General features: G+C 35.2%; 1 protein-coding gene across 4 annotated transcripts in view; it reads right to left on the minus strand.

Annotated features, from left to right (window-relative positions):
• Window positions 1-20,059, minus strand: part of LOC131573308 (cortactin-binding protein 2-like) — a 76,672-nt gene that overhangs the window by 13,790 nt on the left and 42,823 nt on the right. For all 4 annotated transcript variants that reach the window (XM_058827129.1, XM_058827128.1, XM_058827127.1 and 1 more), the window contains 11 exons: window positions 16,474-16,573; window positions 13,244-13,394; window positions 11,885-12,139; window positions 8,541-8,658; window positions 5,941-6,207; window positions 4,492-4,587; window positions 3,985-4,064; window positions 2,803-2,889; window positions 2,607-2,706; window positions 689-841; window positions 224-411 (listed from right to left, as the gene is read on the minus strand). In XM_058827129.1, the coding sequence (XP_058683112.1) occupies window positions 224-411; window positions 689-841; window positions 2,607-2,706; window positions 2,803-2,889; window positions 3,985-4,064; window positions 4,492-4,587; window positions 5,941-6,207; window positions 8,541-8,658; window positions 11,885-12,139; window positions 13,244-13,394; window positions 16,474-16,573 (1,595 nt within the window). The remainder of the gene's footprint in view (window positions 1-223; window positions 412-688; window positions 842-2,606; window positions 2,707-2,802; window positions 2,890-3,984; window positions 4,065-4,491; window positions 4,588-5,940; window positions 6,208-8,540; window positions 8,659-11,884; window positions 12,140-13,243; window positions 13,395-16,473; window positions 16,574-20,059) is intronic.

A 20,059-nucleotide genomic window follows, 5' to 3' on the forward strand; every position in this document is an offset into this window, starting at 1 on the left:
AATATCATTATTTGCAACCAACCAATGGTTTATGCCAATTAGCCATGGCCACACACCTTTCTGTGAGGCCAAGCACATTTCCAGATACCTGTATCATCCCAGAAATTAATGTTTTTTCTCCTGAAACAACTGAAGTTATCTGCTCTGCTTTTGGCATTACCATCATACATAACTCACAGACCTGGTGATGAATGTAACTGCTGAAGCTGACTCGAGTTCTTACCTTGTTTATTACTTTTCTCCTTAAAATCCTCTGCAGCAAGCCTCGCATTGGCTCCCCATCCCACCTAAGTTGAACCCAACGGAAATGCTGCTGAACCAGCAGGTCAGAGCCATGAAGATGGCACTTGGCGATGGTCCCCAGTAAAAAGCAGTTCTCATGAAAGTAAAAAGCACCAGAAACTCCATTCGCTAAAAAGGAAACACAAAACACTTAACTGAAATACTCAAAAGCCTTGTCATGGATTTCATACAAAATCAAGAAGGAGTGACATAATTATAAAGGAAAACTAACCACAAAATACCATAAATTAGCTAAAAAATATGCTAGTTTTGTTAAGGACAACTGTTTACAACAAAATATAAAAACTGAACAAATTACATTTTTCTCCTGTTTCCTGTTTGTCATATACTACAATAAAACTGTACTATAGTAAAAACATTTCTGCAACCCAAGTTCTTTAAATACCTCTTTGAATAGTGCAGGGATTTTCTGAACTCCGATTCTCAAGAGGTGCTAGAAAATCTCCGAGTAATTCAGATAAAGAAGCTCTCTCCAGATTTTCTAAAATCACAATTGTTGTCTTGTTTACAGGAGGCTGTTTCACTGGGATCAGACAAGCTGAAATAGAAAAATCCCATTAATGTATACTTAGGAAAATTTACTTATATTTATGTATACAGAATTTACTGCAACAAAGGATTTTTAATTTTTTTTTAATTTTCCTTTTTAACTTAACAGGAGCAGACAGACTGGATAATAAGCTTAAAATTGAAAGCATAAAATCAAACAACAGAAAGAGTATCATACTGTATATTAAGAAAAAGAATGAAATCTATGATTAAAATTTCTGGAATGTCTGTAATAGGATCATCATAGATAGGAAAAATTTCAGTACACTGAATATAAATACAAAAGAAAAGATAGCAAAGACCTCTTCAAACATTTCTTTCCTTTGCTGTACTATATCTTAAACTTTTAACATGTACTCTTTATAACATGTAGTGATAAAAGGTTCAAGAATAGCCCATGTTTGTAAGAAACTTTATCATTCTGTGAGATAGTAGCAAACTTCTATGAGAAGTAGGCAATCTTCTCTTCAAAACTTTCTTCAGTATCTTTAAGAATCACTCAATAAGAGCTAGTATGAGGCAAACCCAGTAGCACCTGAACCTAATAGGCATTAAAATGGCATGTATATATTTTTTTAACATTTTAAATATTTTCCTTTAATTTTCCCGATTTTTGATCTTATTGCTTAAAAAAGACACAGATTTGCAAGTTTTCCTGCAATATTAAATCCCAGGTGAATGCCTCTGCAATGCACACATAAAACAAAACACTTATCTTGACTGTATTGTGCCCTGCATTGTCTCACAACCTTTCAAAGCTAATAATGGTCATTAAGGAAACTTACCCATAATAAGGCAAAACTTAGAGAAACTGACTGTATCTGATCATTGCTATTTAGTTGCAGTTTCCTGACTATTTACTGTCCTGTTTTACTAAGAGGTTGCAACAGCTTGAGAGGAGGGAGAATGGGTACCCCCTCTGTGTCTGATGGATTAATTTAGAGGAGAAATGTGGGGAAAGAAGCCAGCAGAAAAATGAGTGACTCAACTAGCATGCACCATGCTGAAATGCAAAACCAGATTATTAAAAAGAGTGTGTTGCTGACACAAAGTAAAGCATCCAAAAGAAGCAGCTTTCCTAAGAGACAGTGGCCAGTAAACAAAGCAACTACATGGGTTACAAGAGTGACATTCTTGCCTCCAGGATGAGCACCAAAGCCTGGCTGACTTCTGACTAAATGATCTCTCCCTCCAGTGTGATGGCACTGGAAGTGATGTGTGGGAATAATCATCGCTGTCACAAGCTATCCTGAGAACTGTGCCTGGGATTTCCTTAGAGAAAAAACTGCCATATACTGAAGTTACACCAGGCAGTACAAGAACAAACAGAACAGAGCACTGCATGGCACTATAGAACCCGATAGGATGGCTCTGCTTTTGTTCATGAGCACACACAGTAGACCTACAATTCTGATTGAGTAGATCTGAACCAGAGCAATCAACTTTTAAAGGATCACAAAAAAGGGAGGAAAAAAAAAAGCTACATAAATAAATTTTTAAAACTCCTACTTCTACTTAAATGGCATGAACTTTTGACAGAGGTCTTTATAGGGAGGCTGTCACGCTCAGCTCTCCCTCAGTTTAGACTCAATACATTTGTCCCCAAGCACCTGAAAAACTATAGGTTCCATTAAAATGGAACCCATAGTTCCATGCCATCCACTATGCAAAATGGTTTTATGTATTTCTTTATTTTGCACCATTAAAACTTTTCGTACAAATCACCAAAATTAGTCTTGCTAAAATAACCTTACCATTACTGATGAACACTTCTGCAAGTTGCTCCTTGGAGAAACCAGCATCCACTTCAACTTTAACAATCTCACATGTAGATCCTGCAGCCACTTGCTTTTGCTGTGTTGAAAATTTATATATTTGGTGAAATAGTGAAAACTCTGGTTTATGTTAATAGTGAAAAGTCTGGTTTACTTGATATGTTTGTGTAAATACCTTCACGCAGGATGCTATCTGATATGCTATATAATCTTGCAAACTTCCTTCTGGACCATGGAAAATGACATTACGGTACTGTTCAACCTACAGGCAGATAAACATTTATTTAATAAATAAATTATTCTTGGAAGTTCAGATTTAGATTTTTTTTTTTCTAACCTAGATGACACAATCATCACCTAAAAGACAAAATTCTTTGATTTGCAGTACTGGAGTAGATAATCCTTACTATACGAGTTTCAAAGTAGACAATATTTGCATACAACTTCTTGAAAATATGTTGAGAAATTTATATCCTAACTTGTGAAAGTACATAGCAAGGTATTTTTTACAACAGACTTTAAAACATTTATCTGGGAAGAATAAGTTTAGTAATCACAAATATTTTCTTGATCTTGATCTAAAATATATACATCAGAATGATGCCAAAATCATCAGTTTAAGTCACTGCTGAATTACGACTATGGACTTTATTTGCAGTAGAAATGGGATCATGTTATCAGTATGGTAGAACAATTTTTTTTTTCTTTTTTTTTTTTTTGGTATTAACTCTATTTTACCTCTAAAATGTCAGTAGGGGAATAGATTCATATCTCTCTGCAATATGGCTGAATACATCAGAAACCTGTGGCATGCTCTCCTAAACAACATAAAATACTATCCACGGACACAGCAGAAATTAAGCAGGTTCTAAACTAATTCTGATTTGAGGCAATGTTAAAAGAAATTATCTATGAAAGTTATGTCATATTATTCAATTATCCTTACACTTTGAGATATTAAATAAACTGTGTTACATGAGATTTCTATGTAAGAAAGTAATAAAATTTAAGTCTCAAATAACTGCTTACATGAATGCTATTCTAATTTACTTTCTTCTCAAAAAGTGGAATAAAATAACTTTGTAAAGCAATAAAATATCAGAGAGCTTTTAATATGTTTTTAAGCAGGTCAGTTAATCAGATAGCAACTATTTAAAGAAAGTTAATGCCCTCACAAGACTAAAGTTAAGGGCAAATTTAGGGGGAACTTTATTTTAAAACAGCTTTCATCCCATTTCATTTTTTTAAAAGTCTTGATGTTCTTTCATACAGCAAAAACCCTGATTTTAGTCAACACTATTACAGAAGTACTTTGACAAACAATTAGCATACAGAGAGAAGCTAGCTTATTACTGACCAGGCGGAGATAATTCTGAAGTGTCTGAAGATGGATCATGGATGCATAAGTCACACTGTTTAGACAGCCTTCTTGAGGTCCTTAAAATGAGACATACAAATAACTTCTGTAAATCTACTATGTTTACATGCATGTATGACTGATACATATGATTTTCATGCAGTATTCTATAGTGACCTGTTAAAATTTTTAAAATTTAATTATGCAAATTAAAATGCTGAATAAATGAAAGGCTTTTACCTAGCACCATAGATTCATGGGTATCTATGACATAAGCAATATAAATACTGCTATATGGCTGAAAAAGGCAGTAAGGCTTTTACGTGCCAGCATATTTACTAAATGTTGTAGACACTTTAAAATCTAGTTAAACAATTAAATGGATATGATGTCTCTGAGAATCAAGCAATACTGAAGAACAAAACCAGTAGCAAACTACTCTCAAATTATGTATTTCATAGGGAGTTCTTAACATTCAAAACTGAAAAATTATGACTTGAAAATTACCAAACAAAAATACTGTGATATGCTCAGCTCTATTGTTCTTCAAAAAGTCCCATGGTGGCTGGGAAAAAATCTGACCTGTTGACCACGAAATGTTTCCTGTTAAAAAGAAAAAATAAGAGAGAGATATTCCTTGTATGTATATAAAGTTTCTTACACTCAAGCATATTTGCTTGCTTACAAAGACTATGCGCATACACTTATAAATTTGATAAACCAGTCCCGTGTATGAGATGTACTAAATCATGCTGTTATTTGATATACGAATGAAGTTACTAGTGTTTTATGCCAGTTGAGACACAAGTTAAACAGCTAGCCTGTCTTTTTATCTTTACACATAAAGTAGTGTAAAATAGAACAATTTGCCCAGTCTAATGTGACTAGGGTTCAGTTTTGCTGATGGGAAGGTGAAAGAAGGAGATTTAAGATGAAGTACATAGATTTTCAGAAACCTGTTACTATACAACTGTTACTAAGACCACCACATTCTGGCCAATTTCTCATAATTTTAAAGATTTCTCTTTTGTACCTTGCTAAATGAAGTTATGTAAAACAGCAGCTCTGTTTACCTATGCCAGTGATTTACAGTCTGTATTTACTGTATATTCTGGATGTACTGTAAAGAAGCAATGCAGGTTTTGAATTGTTTTTGTAGAACCACGTAATATCCTGAATTGGAAGGGACTCATAAGGATCATAAAACTCCTGGCTCTGCACAGGACATCCCAAGAGTCCTGTGCTGGAGAGCATTGTCCAAATTTTTCTTGAACTCTGTCAGGCTGGTGCTGTGACCACTTCTCTGGAGAGCCCCTTCCAGTGCCCAGCCACCCTCTGGGCGAAGAACCTTTTTCTAACATCCAACCTAAACCTTCCTGACAGAACTTCAGGCCATTCCTTCAAGTCCTGTGACTGGTCATTAGAGAAGAAATCAGTGCCTGCTCCTCCATTTCCCCTCATGAGAAAGTTGTAACTGCAATGAGGTCTCTCCTCAGTCTCCTCTTCTCCAGGCTGAACAGACCAAGTGCCCTCAGCCACTCCTCATATGGCTTCCCCTCAAGGCCCTTTACAATCCTCATGTCTCTCCCTCGGATACCCACTAATTGCTTTTTCTTATATTGTGGCATCCAAAACTGCACACAGCACCCAGGGTGAGAATTTAGTTTCACCTGAGATACTGATTTCTCCTCTGGAGTACTAAAAGACTAATTAACATTGGGCCTCACGATCTCCAAGATTATATTGAACCGCATAATTAACTGTGCTATACACACAGCTAAAAGTAAGGAATGCTTTCATGCCAGCACTGTTCAAAGGTTCATATCTAGTTTTGGTCTTTCTTAGTCTAAGCTTTAAAAGATGCAGTAATTCAAAGATATTTTTATCTTAGAAGATTTCACAAATTCAAGAACACCCCCAAGTTTTGCTTTTTTTCATTAACACTAATATTGATACCTAGTTTGACAGAAAATATACTGCTTGCACCGAGGCCAATGTTGGATTCTGCAGCACTATTAAATGACAGATCTTCTAGGCTCCTCCATCCATCAGAAGCGATTGCTTGGAAATGGTTTGTCACTGCCTGACTCACTGCTTTTGAAAAATCATCCCATGATGTCTGCTTGCGGATATTTAAAGCACATATTGTATCAAATTCCTCTGTACCACAATGGACTGGTTCAATGCCACTGACTGAAATCCTTACAGGCACATTAAGAGCATCTGTTGAAAAACAAAACACCAACTATGAGAAAAATTGTAAACTCAATTTAAGATAGTCCCATTATTACAAACCAATAACATCTTATATTACAAATGAATGCTACAAAATAACTCCTGCTACAAAGAAGCAAATGGTAAACAGATCACCACCACAAAATCAGAGCACTGATGAAAATGCCAAGGTATCTGTAATTTTTTACAAAAAAAGTTCAGTATTATTATGCTTAAATAACAGGAAACAAGACAAAATTTACCTAATCTTCCATTTCCTCTTTATAGACTAATTACTTATCAATTAGGACAGATGGTAGGCAATGTCTTAATTTTTCAGTTCATTGTGTTTGTGCACATTTTTTATTATCAATGTAGAAAATAATTTTCTGGCACTAGTGCACAAGTAGAAAACACAGCTGAGCCAAACATCTTTAAATCAAAAGCTAGGAGCTAAGACAGAAAATGCACTTGAAAGGGTGTATTTGATTTGCTATAGAGTAAATTGACAAAATGTTAAAAAAGGAAATTTACATGCACATTCTAGAAACTATGAAGTATTTTAAATCTTGCTCTTTGGAATACAACTCAACAGAAGCAGCAGTCTCTGGAGATCATGTAGATGACTAAAAATGAAAAAGAAACTATCTTCTAATTTTCATGCCAAACAATACCTTTCAGAAATTATACCTCAAAGAAGTACACCATAAAAAACAACTCATATCAGCTTATTATGAAGTCTTGCAACATGATCTTTGTTACCCTTTTATGTCCAGAAGCCAGATCTTCAGCAGATACAAACCAATAAAGTTTTCCCGATGTCAGAAAAGCTCTGATTTAAACCCGCTAGCCTACCATAGAGAAAAGATTACTCAGAGGCATCCTTCAGATGTGGAATTGTGAGAAATGCATCAAAGGCTTGCCCTTCTGATGGCTGGACCTCAGGGAAATGAGCACATGCTGTAAGGAGTACAGAGGGCTCTCCACAAGGAAACAGGGCCCTAGGACAGAGGTACAGTATATGCCTAAACTTGAATGCACGTGACCTCTAAGGCATAGCTGGCAATCCTGGCCCCCAGTCTTTCAGATCTGTCAGAGCACATGTCCTGCAGTGAAAACCTTACGGGAGTGTGAGGAAGGTAGAGGGTGGTATATAGACACCTTCACCAAAAACGCAGTCTTGGCTCAAGGTGTACAGAAGAAGAGAAGTGGGGGGCAAAGGTTCTGATCTGATAAAAGCCGTTGGATTCATGACAAGCATGACCAGAGACACAGGGTACTAACACTGATTGAAATAATATAAGCATTAATTTAACAGGCTACAGATTCAGCCATCAGAAATTTGCTTCAGTCTAATAAAGAAGATGACCATGGAGGAATATCTATTAAAAAGCGAGCTGTGTTCCCTTCTGAAACTGCAGTAAAATGGTAAGAACTGGGACTTAAAATAGCTGAAGATGAAAATCAGAAGCAGCAGACAGAAAACTTCCTTAATTTGTTGATAATCAGTGAATTTAACTACCCACATCCCTATATCCCACAAGACAAACACAAAAAGAAGGGTAAAAAAATAGAGCATACAAATCTACAAATGCCATAACTCTAATTATACAGGGAAATATAGATACCTTTCTCTATATATATAGCCATAGCTACATCTAGATTTATACAGTGATATAAAATACACAGAACTAGTGAGAGAATGAATTAAGTTCTGTCTCAAGAAATACAGATGAGCCTGCTCTACTGAATTTTGAGAAAACTTACAGAGAAGGAAGAAGATGACAGGTTTCAACAGAAGAGCAATCTTCTTACAGAAGTTACTGATTCTGGAAAAAAGAAGTTCTTTGATGTTGTGTCTAAGACATATTGGAAGAATCAAACAAACAATCTCCTCACTGATAAACAAGTGACAAAATAAACTATACTCTAAAAAGAGATTCAGATATGACTAGATGATCATCTTAGCCTGAGGAAATTTGACAGCTACCCACCACTGACTAACTCTGAAAGAATTTGAAGAAAAGATGAGTGCAATAGCTTTTGAAAAAGTAATTACTAATATTAAATTCAGATATTTTAAGAGAGTATGGATATTTGCAAATGTACAGTATGTACCATTTTCTGAATGGTTTAGGAACAAAGACATGAGGAATTTAATAATCTTCAACAAAATTTTATCATACACTTTTGCAAAATTTGGAAAATAGGAACTTGCTAGATCAAGGTAAATTAATATTGTGGTGCCAAAAAAATGACAACTACCCTTTTCATATGTCTCATTTTTGCCCCACACGTTCTTTACTAAAAACATTTTTTATGTGCTGATAGCATTTACTTACTTAAGTTTTCTAGGAGATGTTTGCAATCATCAGTAGCAACATCATGCAATGTTCGATTACACTTATCTTTTCTCTCAGCCTCTAGTCCACCATGGCTACAAAGGATTTCTAGACAGTTCTGCAAAGGTAGGAACTGTATTATTTACTTGTCCATTTGCTGCACTAAAGCGTTCTACCAGTATGCAGTTAGATTCCTAAATAAAATTCTTATACATGCATTTCCAAAAACAATCAGCTACAGCGTTTTTATAGATAAAATGATGTTTCTCACAGACTTGAAAACCAGGAGTAAAAATATTTTATAGCAGACATGAAAGTCTCAAACAATGACTATAAAAAAGCAGAACACACAGAGCCAGGGCTCTACAGTCTCTAAGCATCAAGTGCTGATTAGCTGAATGAAGCTGAATTCTTACATCTGACAGTAACAGAGGTAAACATCTCTACAGGAAAAGTGGTGCTTCTTTGTGTGGACAGTGTCAAAGTCTTCTTGGCAATTGTGCCTCTTCAGGCCACTAGCTTAGGTTTGATGAGACAGAAACCCAGCTATTAACCTGGTTTGAACATCTTGGCCTCAGTGTTCAAGCAACACTAAAGAAGCAATTTTAATGCTTAGTAAATAATAAATGAATAGACTAATAAATGAATCTATTTAGGTAACAATCCATAAAACCAGTTTTCACTTTGTAATTCACCAAGTAGGAGTTTCCATCATATCTGAAACCTGAGTGGGACACAAAAAAAGAATAATTTTAAAATCACCTTGCAAGCCTCTTATTTGGCAGAATTTCTGCAAGCAGAAACTTGAAATTCTGCAAGCATCGTAAGAATGCCGTCATATAAAAATGTATTTTTATTAAGTCAGAGCACAAACATCTTGTGGATGCCAACAACATGATGCCCTCTAAAAATACCGTATGTTCAACAAAAGCAAAAATCACTGAAATTAGAAACAAGCTATTAGCATACAAATATGGATTGGTAGAATCGTACTGTAAAATGGAAAAATATTCACTATATAGATCCTCCCAAATTAGTGTGGGGTAAAAGAGTTCTCATAAAACTACATTCAGATTGATTAATCAGCAATCAGAAAAAGGATCAAGTCCTTGTTTCTAATGACCATCACTCTGCAACAACACAGGCAGCCTTCATGAAAGCCTTGCCATCGCAGATATGCTTTTAAAGACACATCCATATTGTTAAAAAAAGAAACCAACAGAAATTATATTATTTAATACTGTATTGATAATGTCTGGGGTTAACCATAGCAGAGAAATCAAACCTTAAAAAGAAAGAGAAGCAGCTATTGAGTGTTTTGATGTAGAAGAGTGGCTAGTTGCAGGTTGACCTAGTGTTACCTATTTTGTAGCTGCTCTACAGAAACTTTTGTCAGTGTATCTGACACCCTAAGACCTTTCATTAATACAGCAGTCATTCAAGGTATATCTGCCCATGAAGTGAAATTTTATCAGGCTATAGTTACATCACCTATAAGTACTTTAAAAAAAAATTATTATCTCACTAAGCTTGCCAGAAGGATATCAAGCAGAAAAAAGCACATGTGTTCTTGCCAGGTTAGTTTGTTAACAGTATCTCTCAAATAGGAGCAATGAATAGCAGAACAGCAGAAGGCTGGGGACTGAACTGTGAGGCTGAAAATGGCAAGTAAAGCAGAAAGAAGTGGGGCAGAACCAAGAAAGCAAGCTTATTTCCTTAGTAAAATGAGGATTTTTGTTGTCTCTACTGCCTACAAAATAACAGCTAAAATGTCCTAGCAGAATTAATCTGTAAACAATTACAGATTACCTATCTCAAAACAAGAGGATACAAGAGTTAACTGCTTATATGCAGCTATCATGCACTGGAATGAATGACATGCAGTGTACATAATGGATTAAAGAATGAAGTCTAAGTGTTAACAGCACTTGGAGATGGCTATTAAGTTTTTTTAGCTTTTAAATATCCCTAACATATCTCAAATTGATAAATACATTAAATCAAATACAATTTTATAGTCTCTGCACCATCAAAACCAGGAATCTGATTGCCAGCTGTGCATCATGTTCATCACTAAAGAGACTTCCCTCAAGCCCAAATGGAGATCTTATTAAACAACTGACTTGTAATGTGCTTAGAAAGTCAAACCCTTGAGTAATTCACGAAAGACATACATGAAGACTTCCAGTGTCAGAACTTTCAGAGAGATCACCTAGTCAAAGCAGTTTTAGACAGCAAATGAAACCTAAATTCAAAGTTCCTGAGGATTACAGTATTGCAGAAAGAGCCAACATAGCTCACATTATTTAGGTATTTACAGACTATAGCAAATACCTTAAACTCCATCTAAATTTGTATGAGTGGAAACTAGAATGAGAGTCTGCACCTGCCTAACAGACATTGGTAATGGAACATTGACTCTTTGTAATGCAAAATGCTGAGAAGGCAGTGGCTCTCCCTAAAAAAACCCCATAACTTAAACTGAATCCTAAATCTGTGTCTATCTTGAACATATCTATTTTGAACATAAATTTATCAGGAAAAAAGCAAACATAATAACAGACACTGAAGTAGGAATGTAAACACAAGCTGATTTTTGAAGTCTTGGGACTGCATTTTCTTAAAATTCACTCTTCTGTGTTTAGCACCCTCTATTTTCTTCCTGGGTAAAAATTTTACAGTGAGATCTGATGGACAGCTACCATACAAAAAGAAGTCCTTTAAATGGTCAGTGTTAGAAGTGTATAGCTTCTGACGTCAAGAAGTAATATTAAATTTCCAGAAATCTTCCTATTTGTCATCAGTAGGAACTATCAGGTCATCCTCCATGTCATCAGTTATTGCAACCTCACAAAAATGTATCACTGCCTGCTAAAAAGGCTGCCCAAAATAATAAATTTAATAATGTATGTCTGCACAAATCTGATTCTTGAATTTCTTCCTCTTACCTCCTTCACAGATGAAAAATTGTTCATTGTGAAATCATTCCTACCTGTAACTGGAAATTATGCCCATCAAATATCAATAAGCACATGACATCCTATGAATTGGCATTCAGGGTAGGATTCATATCACCTTAACTTTGAAAATATCAAGTAATGATGTTTTGTCTTTTTATTAATGTCCCATAAGAGACAGACATTTAAATATGATAACTCACTCCATTTGAGACTGGATTCTGGGACAAATGGTCTGCTGGAGGTCTGTCTCTGTTAAATGAAGTTTGCCTATAAACTAGATAACAAAGACTTGACATCTAAGTTGTAATTCTTCAAAGATAAAAGAAAAGGATTTATTTTGCCCAGATTCTGTCAGGTTACTGTAACTTGTTCACACGGACTAACCTTAAAGCCTTTTGATGCTGCTACATGGGCAGCAGTCCAACCCTCTTTGTCAGCATGGTTGATGAGATCTGCAGAAACAACAGGCTTTATTCTACTACTATAGTAATCTTCTCTCTTCTCCAAATCAAAGTAGTCTAAATTAGGCTCTGCATCCATCAAACAGTTCCCATTGTTCGTCTCTCCATAGTACATGAGGAGCTTGAGACTTTCAACATTACCAGAATCCACTGCTGCGTGAATTGGTGACCAGCCATCCTAAAAGAAAACCAAAATCAAAAAGCACACTGCCACCAAACACATAGAAAAAATGTTTGCAGACTTATATCAGCAAAGAATCTGAATGGAAGGCATAATAATCCTTTGGGAAAACAAAGTTGCTTGTATGTGTTTTGGGCTGAAGAGAGGGAAGAAAATGTAACAGAAAAAAATTTTACAGCTTTCTCCAAGGCCAGCCCAACAGATATAGTCTCAAAATGTTTAGAAGAGTCTAAATGATACAGGTCTTACATGCCCTGTAAATTGCTAAATTTACAACTAAATTGCTTCTTTCCTGTGGATCAAAAAAAATAATTATTCTAACTATCATTGTTTCATGTTGCATTAATCCATTTATTAGTCAGTTTCACAGTTTTGACATCACAACTTTCATTCCAAGTCAAATATATTTACTTAACAATTGCAAAATAAATGAATGACAAAAAATTTTGTGTAACAATTACAGGGGGAGTAGAATATTCTGTGAAGCTGCTACTCATTGTTCTGTATTTTGGAACAGCCTATAACCCACATTTATTGTCATAAGAATCTATTGACATCAGAGTCATAAAAAAACTTTAGAAGAGCACCTGAAAAAAGCAACATGTAGGCACTAATTTTGAGACAGTCCTCCTCCCCTTCTTCTCTAGATACAACTTTTTTTTGCCAATATTCCACCATGTGTGATATATGAGACTTTACAATACCGGCAAGATACTTTTGGGGTGTTGTCATTTCAAGGACAACAATAAAGCACCCTAACATACAAAGTGGAAGAAAAATCATTATCTCCACTTCTCCACCTTAAAAATAAGCCAAACCAGACAAGTTTAGTTTTACAAATCCAGTGGTGGAGAAAAGTTGCAACAAATTGCCATGGAATCTGAAATACGTAAAATGGCATGAAAGTCACATAATTTAGGAGATTTTAGACAATATACAGTTTAAAAAAACCCCAGAAAGTATGATGAAAATAACAAAATACTAATTTCAAATTATATGGTTTATTCCAGCTTTAAAGAAAAGTTTAAATATTTTAATGTCAATATTGGGTACTATACTGTACTGTAAGGTACTGTAACTTTACAAACTATTTTAACTTACACTGGTTTTTACTGTTCGATCTGCTCCACCTTCCAACAATAGTTTAATACAATCGTTATTTCCGTTTTTACAGGCCAGGTACAAAGGTGTTTGTCCTCTTTCAGCAGCATGGTTAATATCAGCCTGATACATAATTAATAATTCTGCACATCTACAGCAAACAATAAAGCAATAAAATTGTCTTATGTTAGAAATCCAACACCTCTATATAGCTTACAACATTTAAATATTTTGAATAAATTACTGATTTTACAGATACAGATCTACCTTGATCAGCCCATATACAAGTACAAAGTATTATTTTGTACATAGGTATAAAGACAGGCTACTTTAAACATGTGAATCTTAGACTACTGTAGCTGCATTTAAAAATTCTGAATGTAAAACACTGAATTTCACAAGATTGATAAAAACTTGATGACAGCTGCTAAAGAAAAACATTCAGCTGACTAAAAAAAGAAACATTTCTGACTACTGGTATTTAAAATAGAATTAAAAAGAAAAGGGAAAAATAAAATTAAGGACTAGGACTAGCTTTACCAGCAAAAGGGACACTGATCTAGGGAAGTAACCTGATGGGGGACAGCAAAACAGCTATGGCAGTACCTGCTATTCAGGTCCCTGAATGGAGGCCACGGCAGAAGGATGGCTTGGGTGTACTGCTAGCAGCTACTGGGTTATGGAGGATGAAAGATTAGATGGAGTGCTGAAGAGCAATTAACTTGGGGTTGGCATTCATATCCAAGCTCCTGTACTTCCCCACAAGACTGTAGCAGTAGGTCCATTTTTTTCCCCCAGTTGTTGTGCCAGGGTTGGCTACCTTTCCCCTCCCCAACCTAGCTTTTCAACAACACTTATGACCTTGCAAAAATCTTAATGCCAGTCAGTTCACTCTGCAGTTCAAACACGCACTGTTAACAAAGGTAAGTTCCCAGCTCTCCAGCTGAATAATTATCAGTCCATAAAAATAGAAAGCATATCAACAATAAAGCCTCAAAGCAGTCAGTGCAATGCCAGATTACTGATTAGGAGACCATATTGTAACAAAATATACTGTGACAAAGTATTTCAACCAATTTAAGGTATATATAAGAATTTAAGTATATAAGAAACTACATATTAAAAAAATCACAAGCATTCCATATAGCAACTCAAGACTGAGCTTTAAGTCTGATAGGTTAGAAATATCTGGTTTGATACTTTTCATTGTATTTGGTGAATCTTGAAAAGCTTCATTGTCTTTTCACCTCAAGTTCAGGGAAAGTCATCCTAGCCTGCACCATACGGGAAATGATTCTGGAATTTTCTCCTAAAACCATTTTCTGATCTGGTGATACTACTGGACCAGCCTCAAACAGTAGATTTTTTTTTTCTGACTACATAACTAGGGTTAGAACAACAGTATTGTCTTGGCTCAGGAAAAAGATTAATGAAGATGTCACAGGGGACTGGTTAGCAAGTCTGTGACAGACACCTACAGTGCAACTGAGAGCAGTTTAGTGCTGTCATTAACTCCACATCAGAAGACAGACAATACTGTTGCCCCAAATTTTACCTATTACAGATTTTTTTTTCTGAGCCTGAACTTTGAAGTGACCAACAAATCAAACAGCCTGAACCATCTGTAGTGTCTCTGACATTTTTGGCTAGCCCTATCATTCCATGCTCAATTTTACAATTCAGTTCATATTCAGTGTCGAAAAAAGTAGAAGCAAAAAAATGTGTTTAGGGATAACATATTATATAAGTAACTCCAAGGCAAAAAGAATATAAAGTCTGCTATATTACAACACAGCAAATGACACAGAGCAAAGTGTTGTGAGGCTAAGTCAGGGAAATAAATAGCTTCCTATTTAAATGAAGTATTAAGATATTTATTTTAGTGAAAGAATATGAAGGGTGTATATTGGGTTTGTCTTGTCAAGTCACGTGTATTTTTTACAGATTTTATACAAAACACTGAAATACTTAACTAGACATGTATTTCTGTGCTCAAAACACCTAGTGGGCATCTGCTACCTTTGGAGTAATACCTCCAGTAAAAAATGACGAGTAGTTGATGAGCTTGAAATCTATAAGAAGTGGCAAGGATCTCTGAAGATTCATGTACACTTAAGGATGACTGTGAGGAGAAGAGAGATTCCACTCTTCCTCATTGTTGGGTCAGGGCCTATCACAGTATAACACTTAAAGACTGATCCTATGTGTTACTATATCAGAGTAAAATCCTTAAAAATAACAAAATATAAACATGAAAATAATCAGGAAAATAAAAAACCAGCAAAGATATGTAAAACAAAGTTAAATTCTGTAGTAGGAATTCTTAGTAACTCTGCTTAAAGCCTTTTCAATTTGTAAAATAATTTTCTCTGGAAAAGGATGCTCTGGAAATGGTTATTTAATAGTTGTTTCCAACCTGCAGTTCTATTTCCTGTGATTATATGACATAAGTTATTCTAATGAGATTTTGAAGAATGCTTGTTGCAATATTATTTGGCTTGTACATAATTTTCTGTTTTTCAAAGTTACTGATACAAAAAACTTAAATCTTCAAAAAACCTTGTTCTGTTGTGTAAGGTATTTGACTATGCATCACTCAGGAAAAAATTCAGATGTTCTTTTGCCTCTGAATAGGATATTCATAGTTTTCTATGCTTGAAAAAAATCAGTGCAAAAATAATTTCCTTCTTCCTTTGTCTGTTAATCCTATATTATGGCTGATAACTCCAAGAAAATTAAGAAATTCAGAGATATAATGCCCATGTAGACCAGTACCACATTGTAATTTCTAAGAATACATGCTCAGCAACTTTAAGAGATGAAATTGGAAACAAACAAATAGCAAATATTAAAATCAGAATGGCATAAGAATATTAATTTAGGAGTTATATATATAGTTATATAATATGAGAGAATACGAGTTATATATATATGAATATGAGTTATAATAATGTATATTATATGAATAGAATATATATAGTTATATATAATATTTAATATTATATTACATAATAGCATAATAATTATACAATATATACTGTATATAATATACTATAAGATATAGTAGTGTATTATATTATGTAATTATATAATATAATAAATTATTACAATGTATAATACATAAATTTATACATAAAAATGCAACAGCAACGTAATAAAATGTACATAATGTGAAGAGAATATAATATTGAGTAACAGCTGACAGGCAAAATCTTAAAGGTTTCACTTACTTGACATGTCCCTGAGCAACTGCTGAACACAAGGGTGTAAAGCCATTTTTATCAGCAGCGTCAACTTGTGCTTCTGCAGCCAGCAGCAATCTCACACAATCTATAAATGGAGCAAAACCATAGAATGAGTCAACAAGAGCAAGTGGTTAAAACTACTAGAGGCTAAAGTCTGCTCAAGGGGCAACAATCAGCCAGTCTTTTGGACTACACATCACACCTTAGGGGACTGAAATAAAAGCTCAGGAAGAAGTTTGCAGGAGAGAGATGAGAACTGCCTCCCAGGGGCATCACCACCCGTTTGCAAAAAGGGCTTGGGTTGGCTTCTGCTGGGATTTAAACACATGCCACTGCAGGCAATTCCCACAGTATTAGCTGTTTTACCTCCCAAGTGAGGAATCTGACTTATCCAGGAGTCCCTGAAGGCATCACTGCCTACTGGCAGTCGTGACAAATATGCCAGCCACAAGGGAGATGCTCACAAGCCACACAGACCTCAAGCAACACACTGGTCAGTCTTATTTTAAGACACTTCGACTTGTGATTGCAATGACAAATAAAATAAGCTGACAAACTCAAATCTCCCCAAACCATTGCCATTCATATATTTCCAAAACCACATGCTAAAAATAGTACCAGCCTGATTCCATCATCCCTACAGCTAATTTCAGATAATTAATTACATAGTAATTAGACTGCTTTTCATCCACAAATTGGTAAATCATTTGATGCAATTAACTTTGAAGAAAACAGTTGATCTGTTCCTCATTCTTGAAATTGGCTCCAGACCAAAATAAAACAAGTCTTTTGTAATTGAAACTACTACTTGGAAAATAAGCTCGGCTACAACACCAGTTACAAACTCCTGACCTGATTTCTGAGCAAGTTTAATGCATGCTGTTCCAGCACTCAGTAAAATCCCAAAGCCAGGTTTTGTTAGTGAAGTTTAGGTATCAGAACCAAACATATATTAAGAACTACTTGGATATCAGAAAAATACATTAAGAACTACTCAGAAATCTGACTAGTCTAAACCATTCTTCGATGTATTTACTCCTGTTACAATTTTTTTGAATACTAATTCAGATGTTGTGGAATTGATTAAGTAATTTAACATTAAGCAACAAGATTTTAAAACACTCTAAGTTATGTTGCAAATTAGCATTCTTTAATTTTGAAGCAAACAATCTGATGTGAAATTATTTTTTGTTGTTGTAAACTTGGTTGTCTGTAACACGGTTAGTTACCAGGACTTGACTTGTAATTTTTTTTAATTCATAAAAAAAGCTTTCTGTTAACTAACTTACCAATTCCCCCCAATTGTAAGATAGTACTACTTCAAATAAAATTATATTTTTATTCACTTTTTAACACAAAAATACTCTGCTAAGAATGACTTATCTTTTTTCCTTCTTTCCATTGTTAATCCTGGTCCTATATTAAATTATTAACTTGAAAATACAGATTCCTGCTTGACATCCTAAAATACTTTTAACGTTTATGAGGGGTGTTGAAAGCATTTCCATCCAGAAGTTTCAAGTACTTGGCTAGAATACTTTGCTGTCTCTTCATAAAGCATATGTTAGCCATGCAAAAGCCATGAACACACAGAACAAGACTACCTGTCTAGAAAGGCATGGTTAATTCACACTTATTGACCAGCAGATCATTCCGGTGGTAGGTTATGTCTGTATAAATACTGCTTCTGATGAAGCTTATCTCTATGAAAATACTGCTTCTGAAAACAGCTTTTTATTCTTAGGGATAAGTGTGACCATGAGGAAAATACAGCTACTTGCATAAGGCAAAACATGTGAGCCAATAAGCTCCACATGACCCGTTCTGGTGGCATATCAAGTAAAATAGCAATTATCTCCAAGAAGCCTGGGTCTTCTGGATAGAGTTTTTACTGGGATTTGGAGAAGGGTAATTTGGGTCAATCCAGGCTCATTCACTCCAATTCACTCTGGTCTGCCAAAGTAAGCAGCAAAGCGGAGTACTGGGTGGAAGGGGAGGCACTAGACAGACATTGGTGCCACTAAGATAAAATTTTTGGTCATAGCAAAAGCAAAACATGGAAGCAAATTAAGACAAACACCTGGAGATTTTAGTGCTCTCCACCATAGCTGGGTAGTTAGTTCTTCCAGAGTGTTGGCAAACATCATGCAGATACATCCGGTGGCTTGACAAAGCAGACTCCATGTAGCTGTATGTTTCTGCACCTCATTCCTTTCTACTTCCCACATCCTTCCAGTTTTTTCCTATCAACCAGAGTGCCACAGCCTCCAAATACTCAGGATAGAAGAGAATCTATTACACCATAAATACATATGATTAGCACATAGCTGAGTCCAAAGGATATTATCTTCAAATCTCTCAGATTCAGAAACTCTTAGTTTCATTGTGTTGTTCTCCACCTCTTTGTGGCAGAGAATGGTCATGATTTGCAACATCATACACCTATGTAGATCTATTAGCTAAGAGAACTACTGTTATTAAGCACACAAAAGACCTGAAGTGGTTCCTTCTTTGCTAATGGTAAAACCAATACAGTCTGACAAGACAACCTGTTCAGCTATCCCAATCTAGTGGCTGAACCACAAAATTAACCATTTCCTCATGTCTGTCCAAATACAAAGGAAGTGTGTATTTTTAGGGTGAATTTCTCTCTCTCAGACCGACAGAATTAGGGACAGTGTGTGCTGGAAACAAAGCATCTGCTATTAACCTCATGTGCTGGACAAACCCTCTGCTGCAGCTTTCAAAAGGCAACTGTTGCCAAACAGGAAAGCTGCACATTTTGCAATTAGGATAGATTAGGACAGAGTATTTCAGTGCTCTTTTCTTGTGTAACTCAAATTTTTCTACAGTATGGGCTGACAGCATGTAACAGCTGCTGCCACCATGCTGGTTACAATGTGCTCTACCACTCTCTAGTTATCTACACATCTCAAATACTGTATTTCTTCACTGAAAATGTGTGGGGATCATTCACTTTACACTCTTCCAAGAATCTCTGAACCATGGTATTTCTGAAGGGTTCATTATGCTGGCTTTTATAAATTCTAAAGTTACTCTTTTCTTCTGGCAATTTTTTTTCCAGGAGAAATAGGAAAATCTGCTTAGTTGACTTAGAAATCTCAAAATCTATTAAGTCATTAGGTCAACTTTGAAAATATTGTTAACAAATTAAATCATGGTGTGAGCACCCACCAGCATACGCAACACAACTCATCACACTGAAAAATTTGAACAATAAGTGATTTTATCCTTAAAATGACACCAGTGTAATTTCTTTCCACCTAGCTAGTTAAAAAGAGGTATGATAAAGGACTTAAGTAATGAAAAATTATTATATAATAAAGTTAAGGACAAAAATCTTTCTCCAAAAATTTTATAAATCTGAAACTTTCAATTATCATATAATTCATTAAGGAGACATCAACACTGCTGGCTGTGTAATTCTCTCCTTCAGAGTTCATACAATCCATTTAGTTGCTGAAATATGATGATTTGTACAACAAAATACTTTTCACATCTTGTCAACTATAAATATTAGAACAACACTATAACCTCTGGTTTTATCTCA

This window comes from Poecile atricapillus, chromosome Z (genome assembly GCF_030490865.1).
Source record: "Poecile atricapillus isolate bPoeAtr1 chromosome Z, bPoeAtr1.hap1, whole genome shotgun sequence".
Lineage (NCBI taxonomy): Eukaryota > Metazoa > Chordata > Aves > Passeriformes > Paridae > Poecile > Poecile atricapillus.